Here is a 20,187-nt window from a genome sequence, read left to right on the forward strand (position 1 = left end):
TAAATGATGCCACTCATAAAGTCCTTCCAGATTTTTTGTTTATAATAACTGACAATTATTTGTCATCGGGCTGAATGCTGCCAGGAAATAACACCTTTGGCACAAGCAATACAGTAACAGACCCAATCTTTCGTAACAGTAGGAGCAGAATGACCACTGTCCCTTTATTTACTGTACATGAACCAGCTAAAGGTTTAAAAAACATACCTACTGCTCTCGGATATTCTTCCTTTCAGAGCCCAAGTATCATCTCATTAACATTAATTCAATCACCTAGAAACATACACAACATGCCTTAGGGCAGTCTGGAGTTATGCACAATTCCAGCCAGAATCGAACCCCGCTTACATATGTAGGGATTTATTGAGATTGCATTCCCTCTAGTCACTATTCCTTCTTTGTCTTGAAGGGACTAACCACTTATTCTTGCCCTGCTGATTGATTCTGCCACAATCCCACAGTGCGTTGGTGACAAGTCATTCAATCTAAAATTGAATTCTAATCCCTAGTGTCATCCCTTAAGTTAAGTTCCATGTTTCTAGTCTTTCAATCAATCACGGTTTGTAAAGCGTGTCTAATCACCTCTGAGGGTATCCAGGTGCTGAGAGCACTGCTGCAGTTAGGGTTTACTTGAACAGCCAGGTGTTGAGTTCCTTCCTGAATTGCATCCATGAGGGTTAGGTGTGGAGGTGAAGTGGGAGGTCATCGTGGACTTCGTGGCGAGGTTGGAGAACAAGCGTCCTCCACTATTGCTGCGGAGGATGTGGTGTGTTTGAGTGAGAAAGAGGCAGAGTACAGGTGTCTGGAGGGTAGGTGGAAGTTCACATGGTGGTTGATGTATGCTGGTCCTTGGTTGTGTAGGGCCTTGAAGGTGTGGATCAACATCTTGAACTGACATCTCTTCTAAATGGGGAGCCAGTGAAGCTTCTTGAGTTGGGGGGTGATGTGGGTCTGCTTTGGCAGGTCTCGGATGAGTCTGGCATCTGAATTCTGTATGGTCTGCAGTCTCTTGAGGAGTTGCGAGGTGCTTCCTATGTAGAGTGCATTGCCGTAATCCAGTCGGCTGGCGACAAGAGCTTGGGTGACAGTCCGTCTGTTGTTGATGGGGAGCCACTAGAAGATCTTATGGTGCATGCAAAGGGTGAGGAAGCAGGCGGATGAGACTGCGTTGATCTGTCTATTCATAGTGAGCTTACTATTCAGGATGATGCGGAGGTTGCGGGCGTGGTCGGCCGGGGTGGATGGGGGTCCTAGTTTCGGAGGCCACCAGGGATGTTGTTCCCGGAGATCAGTCCTTCTATCTTGTCTGTGGTTTCTGTTGTAATGATAGAATATTTCAGAATTCTTTATGATTGATATTTTTTCTACTCCAGATTCTGCTGGTTCCGACAATGGCTGTAGTAACAATCCGAATACATGTCAACAGATATGCCTACCTAAACCGCGAGGCCAGTTCTCCTGCGCATGTTCAACTGGATTTCAGCTGGATGCTTATAACAGGACCTGTTCTCCCTACAATTCCTTCGTAGTTGTTTCCATGCTTACTGCAGTGAAAGGCTTTAGCTTAGAGGCAGCTGATCATTCAGAAGCAATGGTTCCATTGGCTGGAAGAGGTAAGTTAAAATTGCCTTATGTTTACACAGCCCACATTACAGTTTTTTGATTGCACTTACTAAACTACATAAAGTAATCCCAAAATGTTAGCAAAAAGGTGTTTTTATATAACTCATTTGGAACTGTTGCCTATCCTTTACCTCTCCCTCCCGTCTACCTCCACCACTTCTGTGTACACATGAGGCTTCTGCCTCTTATCAGATGTCTTTGTAATACCAATGGGTTTTGAAGTCCTTCCTCTAAGTTGACCTTTTTCAGCCACTCCCTTCTTGGGAGGTTCTGAATAAGGGACCCATACCTTGCGAGCTTCCTCTGTTTTATTTAAACATGTTCCCTCACTCCCCACTTCAGCTCCATTACAAATCAAGGAATGGTACGATGAATAATGGAGACAAGCATTACCTCTCCTTCCTTTCTTCCTTGTACCCATGCTGTATTCCAGTGAGGACATACCCAAGTCAGTGGTTGAAGGAGTAACACATTCAGAAATATATCAACACAATACATGAGAGATTAATGCAATTCCCAGTGGACAATTTACTTGCATAAAAAAACACCCAATCAGTTAAAACGTAATACACTCAACTCCCAACGGCATGAAGTACAGATTGTCCTACCACTAGATTTGGATGATCTGACAACAAGATGTAATAGCATACCAGTAGAATAGATGGGGGGCCTATGTGGTTGCCCTGTACAAATCCAAAGGAGGAATCTCCTAAAGGTGGAACCCCAAGTAGCAGTCGCCCCCCTGGATGATCTACCTTGTACATAGGGTGGAAGGGAAGAGTCTGTAACCTCGTATGTCCAAATATTCAAAGATCAGACTTATCCACTGAAATGTCATACTACACTTATTGGGACTCGCAACATGAGTTCATAGTCATGAAGCATACAGAAGGATTTAGCCGTGGTGACAGGAGTGGACATCTTTCCTACACTAACCTGCCTAATCAAGCCTTCTCACCTCATGCTTTCTACCAGTATTCTGTTTCACTTGTATTTAATATAATACATTATGGGCCTGTTTCACTTGTATTTAATATAATAAATGATGGGACATCCATGTTTGGATTGTATGCAGGCAGCCATGCAAATGAGTTATGGAGACTGAGGCCAGATGATGTAGGTCAATAATGAACGGTGTATCTTTGCCATACTAGAACCTGGTACGGACAAAACACTGAGCAAGCCTAGATAGGGGGCATACATACAATTTAAAAGCATTAGAGACCGTGCTAAACGCCTTGGAACACCCAGTAACAATATTGTTTTGGCTGGCGTCAAGTGGGACAACTTGAGAAACAGCACAAACTCCTCAAAAAAAGAGAAGAACCACAAAAGGGCAGGGCTCAGGTGGGGCTACAACAAAATCAAGAGTATGGTTGGTAGTGTGTGTAGCAAGTTTGACCAGTTTCAAAATCTTTGTGTCCAGTAATTGAAGAAATTCTTGAGCAAGCACAATGTTCTTTGGGTCAATGTTATCCAAACATTTACTACCACCAAATCAACCAATCTCCTATGGTTAAAGCAGTGTACCATTAAAGGATTCACAAGGACCACTATAATTTGCAAATGCAATGTATTACGCCATCAATGTCACATGAATACATGGAATTCTATTGCAGATGTTGCAGGGTGCACAAAGTGCTCAGTGTGTGATACATATTTACATATATAAATATATGGAGCGTCTAGTTATTGAACAATCCGGGCACAGTGTGTTTCAGTGCTTGGAAGTCTATGTTGAGTAGCAGACTGCGCCATGGTGTTTCGGGGATCAACACCATGATTATTGTTTGACACGGAGCAGCAGCGAAGAATCCTCCTTCCTATTAAGGACACTAAACAGATGGCGCTGTCCTGATGAGACCCACAGCTTCATACCATATGAGCCAAAATCTTTATATTTTTACAGGACTATCATTCCACTCGAGTCAAGACGTTAATATATTCATGATTGATAATGTAGACTAAAACATAATGATACCCTGTGTTGTTCTTTAACCTATCTCAGGGTTGAACTTAGGTCCTAACCTTGATGGTAACATTTTGCCATTTGGAATCCAGATCCTGAACAGAGATAAGATTTGGCAAGTTTCTATGGTGCAGCAAAAACAGGAGCACAGAAAATGAGCACCAAATTTTATCACAAGTGCTGGTGTCAGGACTCAAAAGGGCTGCTTCTTACAACAGGTGCATGAACGTAGCGTGGACTGGTGCAGATGTTCTTGCCTATGATATGTCTCTGGTGTGCCCACTACTTACAGCCAGGGCTAGGGTACTGTTAAATGGGAAATTCGAGGGCTGCACACAACCTCCTCCCACGAGGAGCTTGAACCTTAAGCCGTGGTGTGCCAAAGAAGGTGGGAGAGTATCACTGAATTAAAAAATGGTGTCACAACTGTAGGTAAGAAATATCAGCCAGAATGCAATACAATGAACAAGAGAGCCTTTAAACAGACAGTTACTCAACATTAGTCAACATATAAGAATCATGTGAAGGCCTCGAACACGAAAATTAAAGAGAAGCGGGAAGATGGACAAACAGTACTCACTGATAACACTTCAGCCATAATAGACAGGCGGATGCACAGGGACAATAACAAACTAAAAGTTAAAAAAATGTCCACTGTTACTCCCTGACTCATTCAGTACAAGTCAACCCCTTCCATAAATTGTCTTCTACTGGTGCAGCAAATTATGAATGCCAGGCGGTGAGAGCAATCCAAACCATGAAAACGACCTAAATCTAACACTTAAAATGCATATCACAAAACATGGTGGGGGGTGAAACCTCTAGGGAGGACCCAAAGAGTAGCATAGAGCTGCTCGTAGAGACCGAATGGCTTGAGGATTCAATCACTTCACTGCCTTTTGGCTAAGATCAAGTGTAGTATCTGTCCTTATCAGTTTAACCGCTACCGCGCTACCGCGGTTTCCCGCTGTACGTGGGAATTTCAAAAATGGCTTGATCGTGACAAAGCCAGCTCGTCATCCGCGCACCGCAGGTAACGTTGATGACGAGCTGGCTTTGTCATCAGCATCGAAGGGGTTAATGGCTTGAAGACTCAAGCCCACACAAGATTACCATATAAAGTTTCGTAGACACATAGGTGCTCCTGTGACCTATGTTTTTTTCTGAATGCAATCAATTATGATTTCATAGAAAATGTATGAGATTCTCTCTAATCCTGAATTACTTGCACTAATCGTAATTCATATCGTTTTGGTCTTCTTGTGTTATTCATAATATGGAAAGCTATTTTTTATATAACCTAGTGTGGAGTCTCTTTTGTGGTGTATTCGTTGTTTTACTGTTTGAATGTGTTGCACCAATGCTTCACACATAAGCTCCGTAGATAACCCTGCCAGCTCTGTGTCAAGCTACCAGAGAGTGAGCACAGGTTATATTTTGTGTGTATCTGACTTTCCCTTACTAGAATGGTGGGCTCTGCCTTACTGGGGTGCTTACCTTAGCCAACCAGAAAACCCCATTTCTAACATAGGGGTCGATTAGGATCGCGGACGGATTTGAGTCTGTCCGCGACCCCAGAGTAGGAGGGAGCGTCCGCATGGGCTGCGGCGTTCCCTCCGTGCAGATTTGGATGTGACTGCCAGGGTGGCGGTCACATCCTCAATCTTTAACATTGCGGCGGGTGCAGCTTCAAGCTGCACCCGCCGCAATGTTAAAAATGCATGCACCCATTTGCGTGCACAAAGCGGCAGGCACCGCGCGGTGCCTGCTGCTTTGTTCACGCAAATGCAGGGGGGTACCATAGGTACCTCCCATGTGCACCCCACAACCCCCTTCACCCAGGGGGCCCGCAACGGGCCCCCGAAGTGAAGGTCCGTATGCTTTTCCACGGCGGAAAAGCCGCCAGCGATGTTATAGCTTTTCTGCCGCGGTCGGAAGGCGACCGCGGCGGAAAAGCTGCGGACGGAAAAAAGATCCCCCTGCCATCCTAATCTGGCGGGGGGTCTTTTTGCAGTCCGCAGCGGTTTTCCCGCATCCTCCGGGCCGGCGGTGGCTTCCGCCGGCCCGGAGGATGCGGGAAAACCGATATCGTAATATGCCCCATGGTCCAAACTTTAGAATATCTTCCAGGTTCACGTGCAGAATAATAAAAGTAATTTTGGCCTGAAAGACCTACTTGTTGATGTTCTTCTTTCTAGATAATAGACTTTCTTACGTTTCAGCCCTTTGATTACAGTTTTCTAATCTCATATTTTTTTGCTGCCAAGCTGACCTTCGAGGTGATATTGCATTGTATGAATTCACCCATCAAATCAGACTAAATGAAAGATGCTCTGGGAGCAATTTAAAAAGTTTTGTCTAATGTTGGATATAAGGTGTCTGTTTTATGCAATAACCTCTGATGCTTCTTTCCTTACCGTGCATGGGCTGTGAATCGATAATATAATAAACTGTTAAACACCATTCAATTCAACTTGTGTTTTTAAACGTAGTATTAATTTTATGCATCTGCATGTAAATATAGCATTTTTTTTAAAGCATTACCTAATGGTATTATTGTTTCAGGTCGAAATGTGCTTCATGTAGATGTCCACATGCCTTCTGGTTTTATTTACTGGTGTGACTTCAGCAGCAATGTGGCTGCACAAAATGGAATCCGCCGGATTAAACCAGATGGCTCGTCCTTGAGAACCATGGTTGGGAGTGGAATAGGGCGGAATGGAATCCGTGGAATTGCCATTGACTGGGTCGCCGGTATGTAAACCAGTCAACGATGTGGAAGTCAGCACATGCTTTTTTAGTATTTGCGCCTGTGTATCTCTTTACAATGCTGTAAATGCATTTTTAACATATTTGTTCCTAAGTGATGTTCCGAATATCTTTTTTTAATATAAATTAGTGTAGTTTTACATTTAGTTTAGAATGATGTTGCATACTTTATTAGCCAAATTGACATGGAATTAGGTTTCACACTAAACGTGATTTGAGCATTTTTTTTTTACTCATGATGGACCCGGGTGATAAGCCATATTAATTTTGATTGAAGCAGGTAAATACGGTTACAAGTAGGGTACATTTGGCGAACATGATCTGAGCAGTATTTTTATGGCTATGAGATAACTTTCTCAGACATATCCGGTTAAATTCCAGGCTTTGTGCCTCTGGAGAAAAAGATAAAGGGAAGATATTATACATTTTCTTATGAAACCAATATGCAAATATTGTTTTTTGGGGGTTTTTCTTTAAAAATATCTTTAATTTTTTTTTAATGTTAGATTTTAGGGAGCTCAAGAGAGAATTATTTATAAAGTGCTTTCCAGTAAAAGTAAAACAATGTGATGGAATATTAATGAGAACTACTGCATATAACCATTTTGTTATCATTTTTGCAGGAAACCTTTACTTTACAAATGCTTTCCTGACAGAGACCTTCATTGAAGTTTTACGTTTGAACACCTCATATCGCCGTGTTCTGCTTAAAACCACTGTTGACATGCCCAGGCATATTGTGGTAGATCCAAAGAACCGATTCATCTTTTGGGCAGACTACGGACAAAATCCCAAGATTGAGCGTGCGTTCCTTGATGGTACTAATAGGACAGTGCTTGTGTCTGAGGGCATCATTACACCCCGAGGATTATCAGTAGACCACAACAATGGTTACATTTATTGGGTTGATGATTCCCTCGATATGATTGCCAGAATTCGACCCGAGGGGGGTGAAAGTGAAATAGTGCGTTATGGAAGCCGTTATCCCACGCCGTATGGCATTACGATTTTTGAAAACTCTATAATATGGGTGGACCGCAACCTGAAAAAAGTCTTCCAAGCCAGTAAAGAACCAGGAAACACAGAGCAACCAACTGTTATAAGAGATAATATCAACTTTCTAAGAGATGTCACAATATATGATCAGCGTTTTCAGTCGCGGTCACCTCAAGCAGTGAACAACAATCCTTGCTTGATAAACAACGGAGGTTGCTCTCATTTGTGTTTTGCCATACCTGGACTGCAAACAGCCACTTGTGGGTGTGCATATGGACAGCTGGACCCTACTGGGAAAATGTGTTCTATTTCAACAGACAATTATCTCATTTTCGCGCTTGAGACTTCTGTTAGAAGTTTGCACCTAGATCCTGAGAACCACAGCCCTCCATTTGCCCCCATCAATGTCTTCAGAACCGCAATTGCCCTTGACTATGACAGTGCAGACAATCGAATCTACTACACACAAAGCTCTGGCGCTGGCCGCAGCAGAATCAGTTACTTCAGCCTTTCGTCATCTTCCAGAATGTCGACTACAGTGGCATCAGGTAAATACATTCATTTAAGTATACACTGTGATTTAGATGAAGAAAGTTTTAATTTGAAGTGTAGTGAAGTATTGGACTTTCCAGAAACCCATGCCGTCTTGCAGAATATAATAGCGCACTTAGATATGATTGAAGGCAATATTATTTCATTTTACCTGATTGTTATTAGAACATTGGAATGTTGAGCACTCCATTGCAAACAGTGGAGTGCTCCGGTCTTCTACGGGCCGGTAGAAGCCTGCAGAGCAACATTCTAATGTTTTTTTTCATATACAGCTGCTGTTGTGAACAAAGGCCGCTCACCCCTTGGGCTCCGTGAGGCCTTTGTTTTATTTGCTAGAACATTCTACTCTCTACTGGCAGAATATTCTAATAGCCTTATAGCCCTACGTAGCTGGGCTATCCGGCCATAAAGTTCCGCTCCCTTATTAAACGCTGAAGCGGGCCTTTAATGTCCGGCATAGACTGCTACGGCAGGGTATAAGGCTATATTAAATTCATAAGTTTCAATAATGTGCCTTCTGTTAATAAAAGGACATTCAAAAATGATGTGTAATTCCAAAATCTAGAGAAGGTGTGTAAGCAAAGATACCTTGCGATATGTAACATGAGATATTCTCCTAATTTGTACATGTACAGTTCAGTCTGCTTCATCTGCAAGGTTGATATATGTAAATTTACAACATCTTCTAGACTTGTTATAGCAACTTGCATTCTGCATTTGTACAATTATATTTATATTCACAAGTGGGTGCCCTTTGGTTTATTTTGTAAAATTCTACACTGAATTAAACCTGGATAGAAGAGGTGCGTGTCAAGAGTGCAAACCACACAAATCCCTTTCCCATCCTCATGTTGGTAACAATGGACTCCACAGGTTGTGGCATTGATTACATTTTGTGAACACTGCTGCATATTTTGCATTATTATAAAACTAGTCTCCAGGGACTGAGTCTCATTCTTGAAGCTGTTTGCATGTGTAGGTCAGAAGTCCGTGCACAAATATGTTCTTTAAAGAGTAAGTTTCTTAAGAAGTGCAAAACTACTTTTTAAAATCAGATGTTATTTTTACACTAATAAATGCATTTATTATGAAATCTTCAGTAAACCTAGTGTTGAACATGGTAAGTGGTCTTTCCACTGAAGTATGTACTCAGCCATAATCTTGCACATTAATAGAGTTTCTCCGCATAAAAAAAATAAATCAGCAGGTGAATGTGCACTTGCTCGCTTTCTTTTTATACATGCGACAATATACATATCTATATTCTTACATGCAAAACAAATCCTCAAAACCTTGCTGCAGTCACACCTTAAAAAGCAGTAACTTCCACAGGTTTCCAGTAGTAACCTTGAAACCTTTTGTGAATTCTTGAAATTAAGAAATCTACAATCAGGTGAAGATGTAAATCTCAGCACGAAGGTAATCTATTCTTTATGAAAGAAATCCTGTTTGTCGAGGACCCTCAAAACCCCTCTGATCCAGTACGGTACCGTTCTATTATATTGCAGCAATGAGTCTTAGTAAAAACTGAGATTGAAGATTGTTAGTTTTAATTTTATGAGCTTTAAACCTCCAACAAGATACCCTTTCATCAACTGGAAAAAGCAGTGCACAATAACACAAAAACAATTTGTGTGGTGGATCTTAATATTTAGTTTACTATCAACCTCATATGTATCTATACCCTGTTCCGATAAATGTGGGTGTGGATTGTGAGCAGTTGTCTGGGAAGTAGATATTAGGATGTGAAAGATGCTAAGCCAGTGGTTAATTTGTAAAAATAAATAAGTGCTAGGGCTCTCGTCAGGAGGCAGCTTGCACCAGCCCATTTCTCCTGTTAGTGCCGCCTAAAACAGAACCAACTACTAACCATGAAAGTGCGGAGAGGATGTGGCATAGTAGCCAGAGCTGCCTACTTCGGAGTTGGGGAACCAGGTCTGAGTCTCGTTTAGGCTCGGCTCACCATCCTGTGATACTGGGCAATCACTTAACAAACATAAATGTTCCTAACTGGTGCTCATAAAAAGTGCAGGTGTTGATAACTAAGTGCTGGTGCTGAGCACCGGAAACCACCGGCTCAAATTAAGCAAAACCTAAGCAATCCTATGAAATCAAAACCCTCAGCATTCCAGAGGCTGCGCATATTTGTACATTAATGAGCCAAAGAAGTAAATATGTGCCTGTGCACAAAATGTATTTATGGATAGGTGTTTTTAAGAACTTACTGGTTTCCAATTTACATTTTACTTCACCTGGTTTTTGCTGTTCATCTTAAAGACCTCACCTTATGTGAGATGCCATGAAATGAACACTTGTTTTGTACACTGTGGATAATACGTTTCCAGTAAGTAGCCTGAATTCCAATAAACGGCAGCTAACACCATTGTAAGAAAGTCGATATGAGGCCACATGTAGGGCATTACTTTCCATTCAGTTAACTCTCTTAAATGGCCCACAACACTTTTAAAACCTAATGCCAGACCCTAATTTTCCTCTCTTTTTGGTTTGTGTTTGTGTTTTGTAGACCTGGGTGCTCCAGATGGCATAGCCTTTGATTGGATCAATAAAAGGATTTATTACAGTGACTACCTGAACCATTCAATCAGCTCCATGGCAACAGATGGGTCTAACCGTACCGTGATTGCCCAAGTCCCACGTCCTAGAGCGATCACGTTGGATCCTTGCAGAGGGTACGTCTTTCTAATACTTAAATGATGTTTTTGTTTAAGTATCCAAAACAAAAATAGGAAAACCATTTTTTTACATTAAAGATGTTGTTTACTGCATTTATCAGTTTGTAAATAGCATTACAAATATTTGTATTTTTTCATGTAAGAAGACCTCATGAATAGTTTGCAACATTGCATTCTAACTGTAAATGAGATGCAGCATCCCTTGATTTAGTTTAACAAATTAAGCACTCCAAGCTACAGATGAATTTACTGCAGTATTGAGCATTGAGGAATCGGTAAAGAACATGGGTTGTTTCAAGAGGCTAAATCGAATTTTCTCTTCTAGATTTCATACTGTTGCACTGATCACAAGACCACATATTATATTTGTGGTCACCTCAAAAACCACATAGTTTGGGGCATCCGTACTCAACTCATCCCTAATATAAGATGAACCAAAGGTTCCTCAGTCTCGCTTCAAGCAGATCTTCATTACATTGACCCTGCAAAATGTCTTCCTGTATGATCTAGGTTAGATTGGCACCTCTGTGTTTTGGGGAAATCCTACTACAGAGGAAACATACATTGTCCTAACTTATGTTTCAAACTGCACAACTCCAACTGAGGGCTAACCTGCACTGTACCAGCTCTTCACTGTGAATACATGAACGTTGATCAACTAAGCTTATGTTGAGTTGGCATATGATGACCTTGAAATACCCTTGGTAATCCAAAAAAGGCTTGCGGTTGAGTTTGTGATCACAGTTCCCACACTGGAGAAAAGGTGCCATGGAGCGCCTATGGGAAAATCCAACAACATTCATCCACAGGAACTAGCTCAAGAATTCCAGAAGATTTTAATAATACAAATGTGCATTTCATACTCAAGGTGTAAGTCCTAGTGAGTCTAATGTTGGGTCTGCTTCAAAATGTTCAGGTTTTAGCACAGAGTTTACTGTGAAATGAAAAGGTGGAGTAAGTTTGCACTCTACACCTGTCTATTCAACTTGACCTATAATAAAATTTATGAAAGACTACTTAAATATGTATTTTAAAATGGTTCAAATGATACTTTTTCATTTTGACGTTAGTAATATTTTGTTTCATGTTCACACATGTTCTTACTGACATGAATAGCTAAGTCCACAGGAAGGAGCAAGGCTATGTCTTCAATTTCGCAGTTTATTCTAATGAATTTGGTGACCTGCAGTATCGTAACACAAAAAGTAATTGTGCCATTTCAAGAATAAACCAAGGTAAACAGGTTGAGCTAGAGGAACCCTGAAATGTGGAGATATCAATCATCTGACTTTCAGGAAATACCTGGTGTTTGCCTTGTGTTGACAAGTATTCAAGACCAATAAACATTACCAGATTAGACAACTGGAGGCTGCCAGCTACTGACTCAACCGGCTACTGTCTGCAGGGTACTGACAGCAAGCTATTGACTCAAGCAGACCATGCTGCGAAATTAATTGCTGGCACTTCTTTTTCCCTGATTTCCAGTTGCAGCATATCTGATGTTGATGTATCCCTAATATGTTTTTGGTAACACATTCTGTTTTCCAAGAGACATATGAAGTGGTCTAGAAGCAACACGATTGATGTGAGGTGACCGTCTGGCTCTCACACTCAGCGGTTGCTCCCACTCGCTCTCCTCGCCGAGCCCTGCCTTCCTGAGAAAGCCCAATTCCATAACGCCTGATATCGCTTGTGTTAGCGCTCCTTGCATAGCGCCTGGTATCGTTATCTTAGAACTATTTATTTAATTTGCCTGAATCATTTTTGAGCTGTTTATTTTAGTGCTTAGCGCTCCTTGCATAGCGCCTGGTATCGTTGGCTGGTAATTATTTATTCAATTTGCCTGGTTTGTTTTGAACTGCTTAATTTACTGTATTAATTGGCTTAGTGTTCCTACATAGTGACAACTCTACCTACTTTGTAAGTAACTGCGCGTGTACTGCCTTCTGCCATTTTAAAGTTCCACGGTGCCCCTGCTTGCAATCGCGCTAGCCTACCGCCATATTGCTGTTGTTGTTGTTGCTGTTTACCTGCCCCCCGTGTCTCCTCCCTTGCTCCCGCCTCCCAGCTGACCCTCCCACACTCCACCCCCTCCAATATCCATATATGGACAGATGGAACTACGCGCAGCGTCCACGCGCTGCGGCCGCGCCGAAGGTGCGCCAAAGGTAAGCCCGTCTACGCCCGTCCACGCCTGGACCGCGCCCAGAGCCAGAGCCCCTGGTCCTCGTAATGCCCTGCCCCCCCGCATTACTTACAATGCCACCACCCTCCTAGCCCTTAACCCCGGCCGTTCCCCCAACTGCGTCCAAGCCGCCCCTGGACACACCCATGGACCCTTTTCCTGCAACTCCTGCAAGTTCGACGGCACCAAGAACAACTCCTCTTCTACGAACACACAACTGATATCCGACCCCAACCACCTACAATGCATCCTGCTCAACACCCGCTCGGTTCACAGGCACGCCATCGACCTCTGGAATCTACTAGACACCATCTCTCCGGACGTCGCCTTCCTAACAGAAACATGGATGAACGCCACATCAGCCCCAGACATCACCATTGCCATCCCGGAAGACTACAAGATCATTCGCAAGGACCGTACCGGACATACAGGAGGAGGCATCGCTATCGTCCATAAGAAATTCATCCGCATCTCAACCAGCTCTGACGTCAATCTCGCCAACTCTGAACACCTTCACTTCCAGATCCACACCGACCCCAAGACCACACTCAGAGGCACCCTCCTTTACAGGCCACCAGGACCCCGCTCACAATTTAGTGAAGACATCACGGACTTCATCACTCCACACGCGCTCCCCTCCGAGGATTACATCCTTTTGGGAGACCTCAACTTTCACCTTGATAAGAACAACGACCGCAACACAACCACCCTTTTGGACAACCTCGCCAACCTCGGACTTAAACAACTTGTCACTACCCCCACCCACATCGCAGGTCACACACTCGACCCTATCTTCACCTCCAGCAAACATGTCTCCTTCAGCCACACCACAGCTCTCCTCTGGACTGACCACAGCTGCGTTCACTTTACCTACAACAAGCCCACATCCAACAACCACCCCCAACCCACTCTGCAAAGAAACTGGAACAAAATCACCATCGACCAGATCTCCTCATCGCTTCTTCAAAACCCCCCAGCCCACTCCTCTAACCCAGACCAAGCAGCCACCAACCTCACCCAATGGCTATCCAACAGCGCCGACATACTAGCACCACTGAAAAAACGACAAATCAAACTAGGCAGCAAGAAGGCCTCCTGGTTCAACGATGATCTCAAGAAATCCAAGAAACTCTGTCGCTCCCTAGAGAAGGCCTGGAAAAAAGACCCAACCACCAGCACCAAGGACGCCTTCAAAAACGCCACCCGCATACACCACCAACTGATCCGGAATGCCAAGAAAGCCGCTCTCAAGGACCGACTAGATAACAACGCCCACAACAGCAAGGAATTATTCAACATCGTCAAGGAATTTACCAACCCCTCAGCCAACTCCAACGACATCACCCCCTCTCAAGCCCTCTGCGACTCCCTAGCCTCATTCTTCCACAACAAAATTGCAGACATCCACAACAGCTTCGACAACAGACCCAAAGACCAACCCACCCAACCCCCTGCAGGACCCCCACCGCCCCTGAATATCCTCAATGACTGGAAGCCAATCTCCACTGAGGACACCCTCCGTCTGATGAACTCTATCCACTCAGGATCCCCCACTGACCCATGCCCACACCACATCTTCAACAAAGCAGACTCCATCATAGCACCACACCTTCGAGACGTCATCAACTGCTCCCTCAACTCCGCAACCTTCCCGGAAAGCTGGAAACACGCCGAACTCAGCGCTCTTCTGAAAAAACCCACAGCGGACCCCACCGAACTCAAAAACTACCGCCCTATCTCACTCCTTCCATTCCCGGCCAAAGTCATCGAGAAAGCGGTCAACAACCAGCTCGCCGCATTCCTCGAAACCAACAAATCCCTCGACTCCTCACAATCCGGCTTCCGAGCCAAGCACAGCACTGAAACCGCCCTCATCGCAGCTACAGACGACATTCGAACTCTACTGGACAATGGAGACACAGTCGCCCTCATCCTCCTCGACCTCTCCGCAGCCTTCGACACGGTCTGTCATAGCACCCTTTTACAACGCCTCAGAAACGTCGGAATCCAAGGAAAAGCACTGGAATGGATCACCTCGTTCCTCACCGGAAGAACCCAGAGAGTCCGCCTTCCACCATTCAAGTCCGAGGCCACTAAAGTCATCTGCGGCGTACCACAAGGATCTTCACTCAGCCCCACCCTCTTCAACGTATACATGAGCCCCCTCGCGATCATCGCACGCCAACACAACCTCAACATCATCTCCTACGCCGACGACACTCAACTGATCCTATCACTCACCAGAGACCCTAACACTGCCAAAACCAACCTGCATGAAGGAATGAAAGAAGTAGCCGAATGGATGAAGCACAGCCGTTTGAAACTGAACTCAGACAAAACAGAAGTCCTCATCCTAGGCACCTCCCCCTCCGCCTGGGATGACTCTTGGTGGCCAGAGGCCCTTGGAAAAGCACCCATCCCGACGGACCACGCACGGAACCTGGGCGTCATCCTGGATTCCTCACTCTCGATGAACAGACAAGTCAACGCCGTTTCTTCATCCTGCTTCAACATTCTTCGCATGCTCAAAAAAACATTTCGATGGATCCCCACCGAAACCAGAAAAACAGTCACCCACGCTCTGGTCACGAGCCGACTGGACTACGGAAACACCCTCTACGCCGGTACCACCGCAAAACTCCAGAAAAAACTCCAACGCATCCAGAACGCTTCAGCCAGGCTCATATTAGACATCCCGCGTAAAGAACACATCTCCGGCCACCTGAAAAGCCTCCACTGGCTCCCCGTCAATAAGAGGATTACTTTCCGGCTCCTAACCCACGCACACAAAGCACTCTACGAAATCGGACCCGAATGCCTCAACACACGACTGTCCTTCTACACCCCCCCCCCGCCAGCTACGATCCTCCAACCTGGCCCTGGCCACTGTACCCCGCATCAACAAAACCACCATGGGAGGCAGATCCTTCTCCTACCTGGCAGCTAAGACCTGGAACTCACTTCCCATTCACCTTCGCCTTACTCAGAACCACCTAGCATTCAGAAAACAACTTAAAACTTGGATATTTGACAAGTAAGTCCCCACCCTTCTTCAAGCGCCTTGAGACCCTCTGGGTATGTAGCGCGCTATATAAATTTTTGACTTGACTTGACTATATAAAATTCTTTATTCAAATAAATGCATAAAATACATTGATCTTTAACCGTAGAACATTAAATGTTAACTGAAAAATTTAAACATGGTTGCAGATAATTTCTCCACTATCACCATATAATTAAGTAGGCATTTTGTATTGGATAATAGTCAGTGGTATTCAATCTTATTACATAATTCCAATGAATATGCACAATGTAGTGTGCAGTAGAATGTAACAACTAGCCTTATTGCTTTGGGGGACCTTTATTTGGCAAGAATGAATGTCCATTCCACAAAGAAATCCTTTTTTACTTTGATTAATCTATAGGTACATGTACTGGACTGATTGGGGCACCAATGCTAAAATCGAACGCGCTACACTTGGAGGAAACTTCAGAACGGACATTGTGAACACCAGCTTAGTTTGGCCAAATGGACTTACTCTAGACTATGATGAGCAGCGTCTCTACTGGGCAGATGCAAGCATGTAAGTCTTTTGACTTGATTCGTTTGTATGAGTATGTTCATTGGAGCCCCCACTTTCAATTTTCCAAAAGTACACGCTAATATTTTGTTTATACTCAGATGATAAAATACCATTAGCATTTATCCCTACATTTAACTAACAGTCTCTCCTCGACCAATTTATTTTGCCAAAGTTGTACGGGAGTACTGAAGAGTTGACTTTGTACTCATAGAATGACTGAATTCAGTCTGAATAGTCTCATTAGAAATGCTTTATCCTGAGTATGTTGTGACCAACAGCAGAGATGAAGGAAACAAAACTTTCAATTGAAAACCACCAGGAGACATGTAGCAAGGGTCCCCATGGTGAGTATGGAGGATCTCTGTGTGAGGAGCCAGCACACGTGTGTGGACCGAATGGGTCTGATAGTCCTTGTGTTAGCAAATTGTGTGTTTATATCAATAACAAAGAAGTGTCTCATCCAGAACAAAAAGAGGCATCGGTTGAAGGAATAGACAAGTACTTTTATCAGTAAAGAGAGTCAAATTTAAATGATATCATACGCTCAGAAATGCAATTTAATATGTTTATCAATCCTAGAAAGAAGATTGAACGCTGCAGCCTAACCGGAACAAATCGTGAAGTCATTGTTAGCACTGCTGTATATCCTTTTGCCATGACTCTCTTTGACCAGCACATCTACTGGACAGACTGGAACACCCGGAGTGTGTACAGAGCCAACAAGCATGATGGGTCCGATCAGATTATCATGATACAGAATCTTCCACAACGGCCGATGGATATCCATGTTCTTGCCAACAGTAAACAGCAGCAGTGCAGCAACCCATGTGACCAGTTCAATGGTGGCTGCAGTCACATCTGTGCTCCAGGTGATATACCATTTTATGATCAATATGTGCCGGGGAAGTTGTTCAACTGTTGAAACATAAAAGAAGACATCCAAACGTATGTCTGAGCTTGAAATCAGCCTGCCCCTCAGGGAATGAGGTATTTTCCTATTGGCACAAAGAGAATAGATATCAATTATCAGTTTCACTAGATTATTATTAATATGACTTAACTTATTTCCTAAATATATTTTAGATTTAAAATGTACATTTATATGCTGTTGTATATTCAATGAACGTTTAGCTACTATGCCATTGCAATTGTAACTTAACTATTGCATCATCATTCTTTTCTGCCTGATGGTCCCAAACAGGAAATAGGATTAATGACTGCCAAGTGTGGGAAGAATCTCTAAGTTAATCAGGGCCATTATTCTTTTGTTTTTCAACAACAAATGCCTGCTTTGGGTTTTGATTCGGAAAAAGAAAAAACTTTAAGCAGTGTACATGACATCCACACAACAAGCTTCAGTGCCTTTGGTGGAGAGGCCATGCCGGCAGCACTGATGAATGCACAGAGATCTCTGGCTGCCTAGCGAAGAGCTATAAATATGGTGAATGCTACTCCAGTAGGAAATTACATCCCTCTGCTGACCTGGCAGACCTTTTAAATAAACCACTAGTACTTGAATGTGAAAAAAGAGGGAATAGTGAAGAATAGTAAGTGACTTTAGAAAGAGCAAAAGAACCAAAATATCCCTTAAAAAATTAAGAATCTGAGCAAGAACACTATGCTTGAGGTCAGTAATAGAAGACTGTCTGCAGGTCTCTGTATATTTCAAACTTAGGAACTTTGGTCACTTTTTCAGTGCAGACATAGGGGAGAGGATAATGCAGATATGTTACAAGGAACAATGGTTCACCCTTGATGTGTTACAACACCTGTTTACAGCAGAGCGGGTTTTTTGTTTTTTTGTGGGTGTACAAAACGTGGTGGTGCAAAGGTAAAAATTGCCTTTACTTGTCCTAAAAATGTATTGGTGGAGAAGTAAGGTAATATTAAAAAAGTGGTGAGGTGGATGCATCAAACTAGTTAGATTGGCCAGTCACATACCAAAGTGATAGTGAAAAGCGTGGTCTACATGTTTCAGTCTACTGATGCCTGTAGCGAGGCTTTCTTCAGGACCAATGTCACGGTGGTTTGCACACGCTAAGGTGCACCCTAACCTGTAACATATAACACCGCACAACTTACGGTTGGGAAGCCTTCAGGTTTTCTGACAGCAACAAGACTATGTGATGTAGGAGAATCTTACATCATGGATCCTAGCGGGGGACGGTGGCTTGTAGTCACACATACGCCAAAGCCAGATGCCCATATGGCACCTGGTTCAACCCGACACACAGGAGCCTGAGGGGTGTAAGGTAAGTTTTGTGGTGTTACATGTCACAGGTTAGGGTGCACCTTAGCGTGTGCATACCGCCGTGACATTGGTCCTGAAGAAAGCCTCGCTATGAATGAGGTTCCAGAGGTGTGTAGGAGTAGTGAGTAATGTTGGTAGGCTGGCCCTAATAGTTTGCTGTCTGGTGTTGGATGGGGATGGTCATAGGTAGGCAATGGAGGAAGAGTAGGGTGTCCGGGTCTGAAAGTATGACGAGCTAGCAGTGTCAAGAGTGTTGAATGGTGTATTTAAGCCTGTTTGTAGTCCTCGAGATTTGTGATGGACGTTTTCCTGCATCATTTGCATAGAAGTGTCCCATTTTAGATTTGAGATTCAATGTTTACAAGCGAGAAGGAGTGGGAGAAGAGAACATAGTACAAACAGTGAGTTCAAGGTTCAATTCTTAGTGCTGTCAAACATGTTGAATTATTTATTGCATAGGACTGGAGCAAGTTGGTTGTGAATTTGGCGCCAAAGAGGTGGTAGATGGCGATTATGTTTTTGTTGATTGGGGTAGCGACCAAAGTGGAGTGAAATTTGACAGGAGACGGGGAGGAGACTGGTGTTCAAGTCATTCTGACAATTATGTAACATTTGATGACTTTATTAAAGGGTGAGGGGCACCCACAAGTTTACAAATAAGTGCATACATATCTTGATGGTGGAGCAATGCAAATATGCAATGGCTATTGTTTCATTTCATGAGCAGGGCCTGACGGTGCAGAATGTCAATGCCCAACTGGAGGAAGCTGGTACTTGGCTAACAACAACAAACACTGCATTGTGGACAATGGAACCAGGTGTGACTCTGGCATGTTCACATGCCTGAATGGTCGATGTACCCAAGAGGGATGGAAATGCGATAATGATAATGACTGCGGGGATAACTCGGATGAGCTGGAAAGTGTCTGCGGTAAGAATTTGAATCCCTGTTCTACTTGAATGAGACTAATGTTCTACCACAGAATGTGCATAGAGAATTGTATCCAAAGAAATGGAAGGCTACATCAATGCCTTTAAACATTGCCTTAGCTGAGTTTGGTTATCTGAACATTGCAGTTCTCCAGTATGCCACAATAATGGCTTCAGGAACACTGCTATGATCTTGAGCTGGCTCACTTAGGCATTTCCTGACCATGTGATACTCCACTTCACTAGAGCGCATGCACCCTACCTTCTGGCCTGACTAGCCTGACTCCTAAGGTCAGCCTCCCAGAAGCTGCTGACAATCCATCTCCAACGTTTTAAATCCTTAGGGTGAATGCCTTCACTACAATCGCCACCCGCAACCTCGCTACCAAAGTAGCATCATCTTGAGCCTGACACTCTTATTCATGGACTATCTTCCCATACGCTACTTGCTGGACTCCCTCCTCAGCCTGAACATTGTGCCGCTTTACCCCTACAATGTGGGCTGCACTACAATTTTTCAGTTTGGTTTCTCCATGGTTATTTCTGTTAAATCATTAGCAATCTGAAAAAAGCATGTAGACTTGCTTCAGAATGACTCAAAGATATTTGAATGTGTAAAAGCAGATGTTTATGAC

General features: G+C 43.5%; 1 protein-coding gene and 1 pseudogene across 1 annotated transcript in view; both read left to right on the forward strand.

Annotated features, from left to right (window-relative positions):
* Positions 1-20,187, forward strand: part of LRP2 (LDL receptor related protein 2) — a 342,167-nt gene that overhangs the window by 216,161 nt on the left and 105,819 nt on the right. The window contains exons 37-43 of the mRNA XM_078681616.1: positions 1,374-1,613; positions 6,158-6,346; positions 6,985-7,905; positions 10,434-10,599; positions 16,213-16,371; positions 16,951-17,240; positions 19,350-19,553. Of these exons, the coding sequence (XP_078537742.1) occupies positions 1,374-1,613; positions 6,158-6,346; positions 6,985-7,905; positions 10,434-10,599; positions 16,213-16,371; positions 16,951-17,240; positions 19,350-19,553 (2,169 nt within the window). The remainder of the gene's footprint in view (positions 1-1,373; positions 1,614-6,157; positions 6,347-6,984; positions 7,906-10,433; positions 10,600-16,212; positions 16,372-16,950; positions 17,241-19,349; positions 19,554-20,187) is intronic.
* Positions 4,476-4,649, forward strand: LOC144825720 (U2 spliceosomal RNA; annotated as a pseudogene).

Source organism: Lissotriton helveticus, chromosome 3_1, assembly GCF_964261635.1.
Source record: "Lissotriton helveticus chromosome 3_1, aLisHel1.1, whole genome shotgun sequence".
NCBI lineage: Eukaryota > Metazoa > Chordata > Amphibia > Caudata > Salamandridae > Lissotriton > Lissotriton helveticus.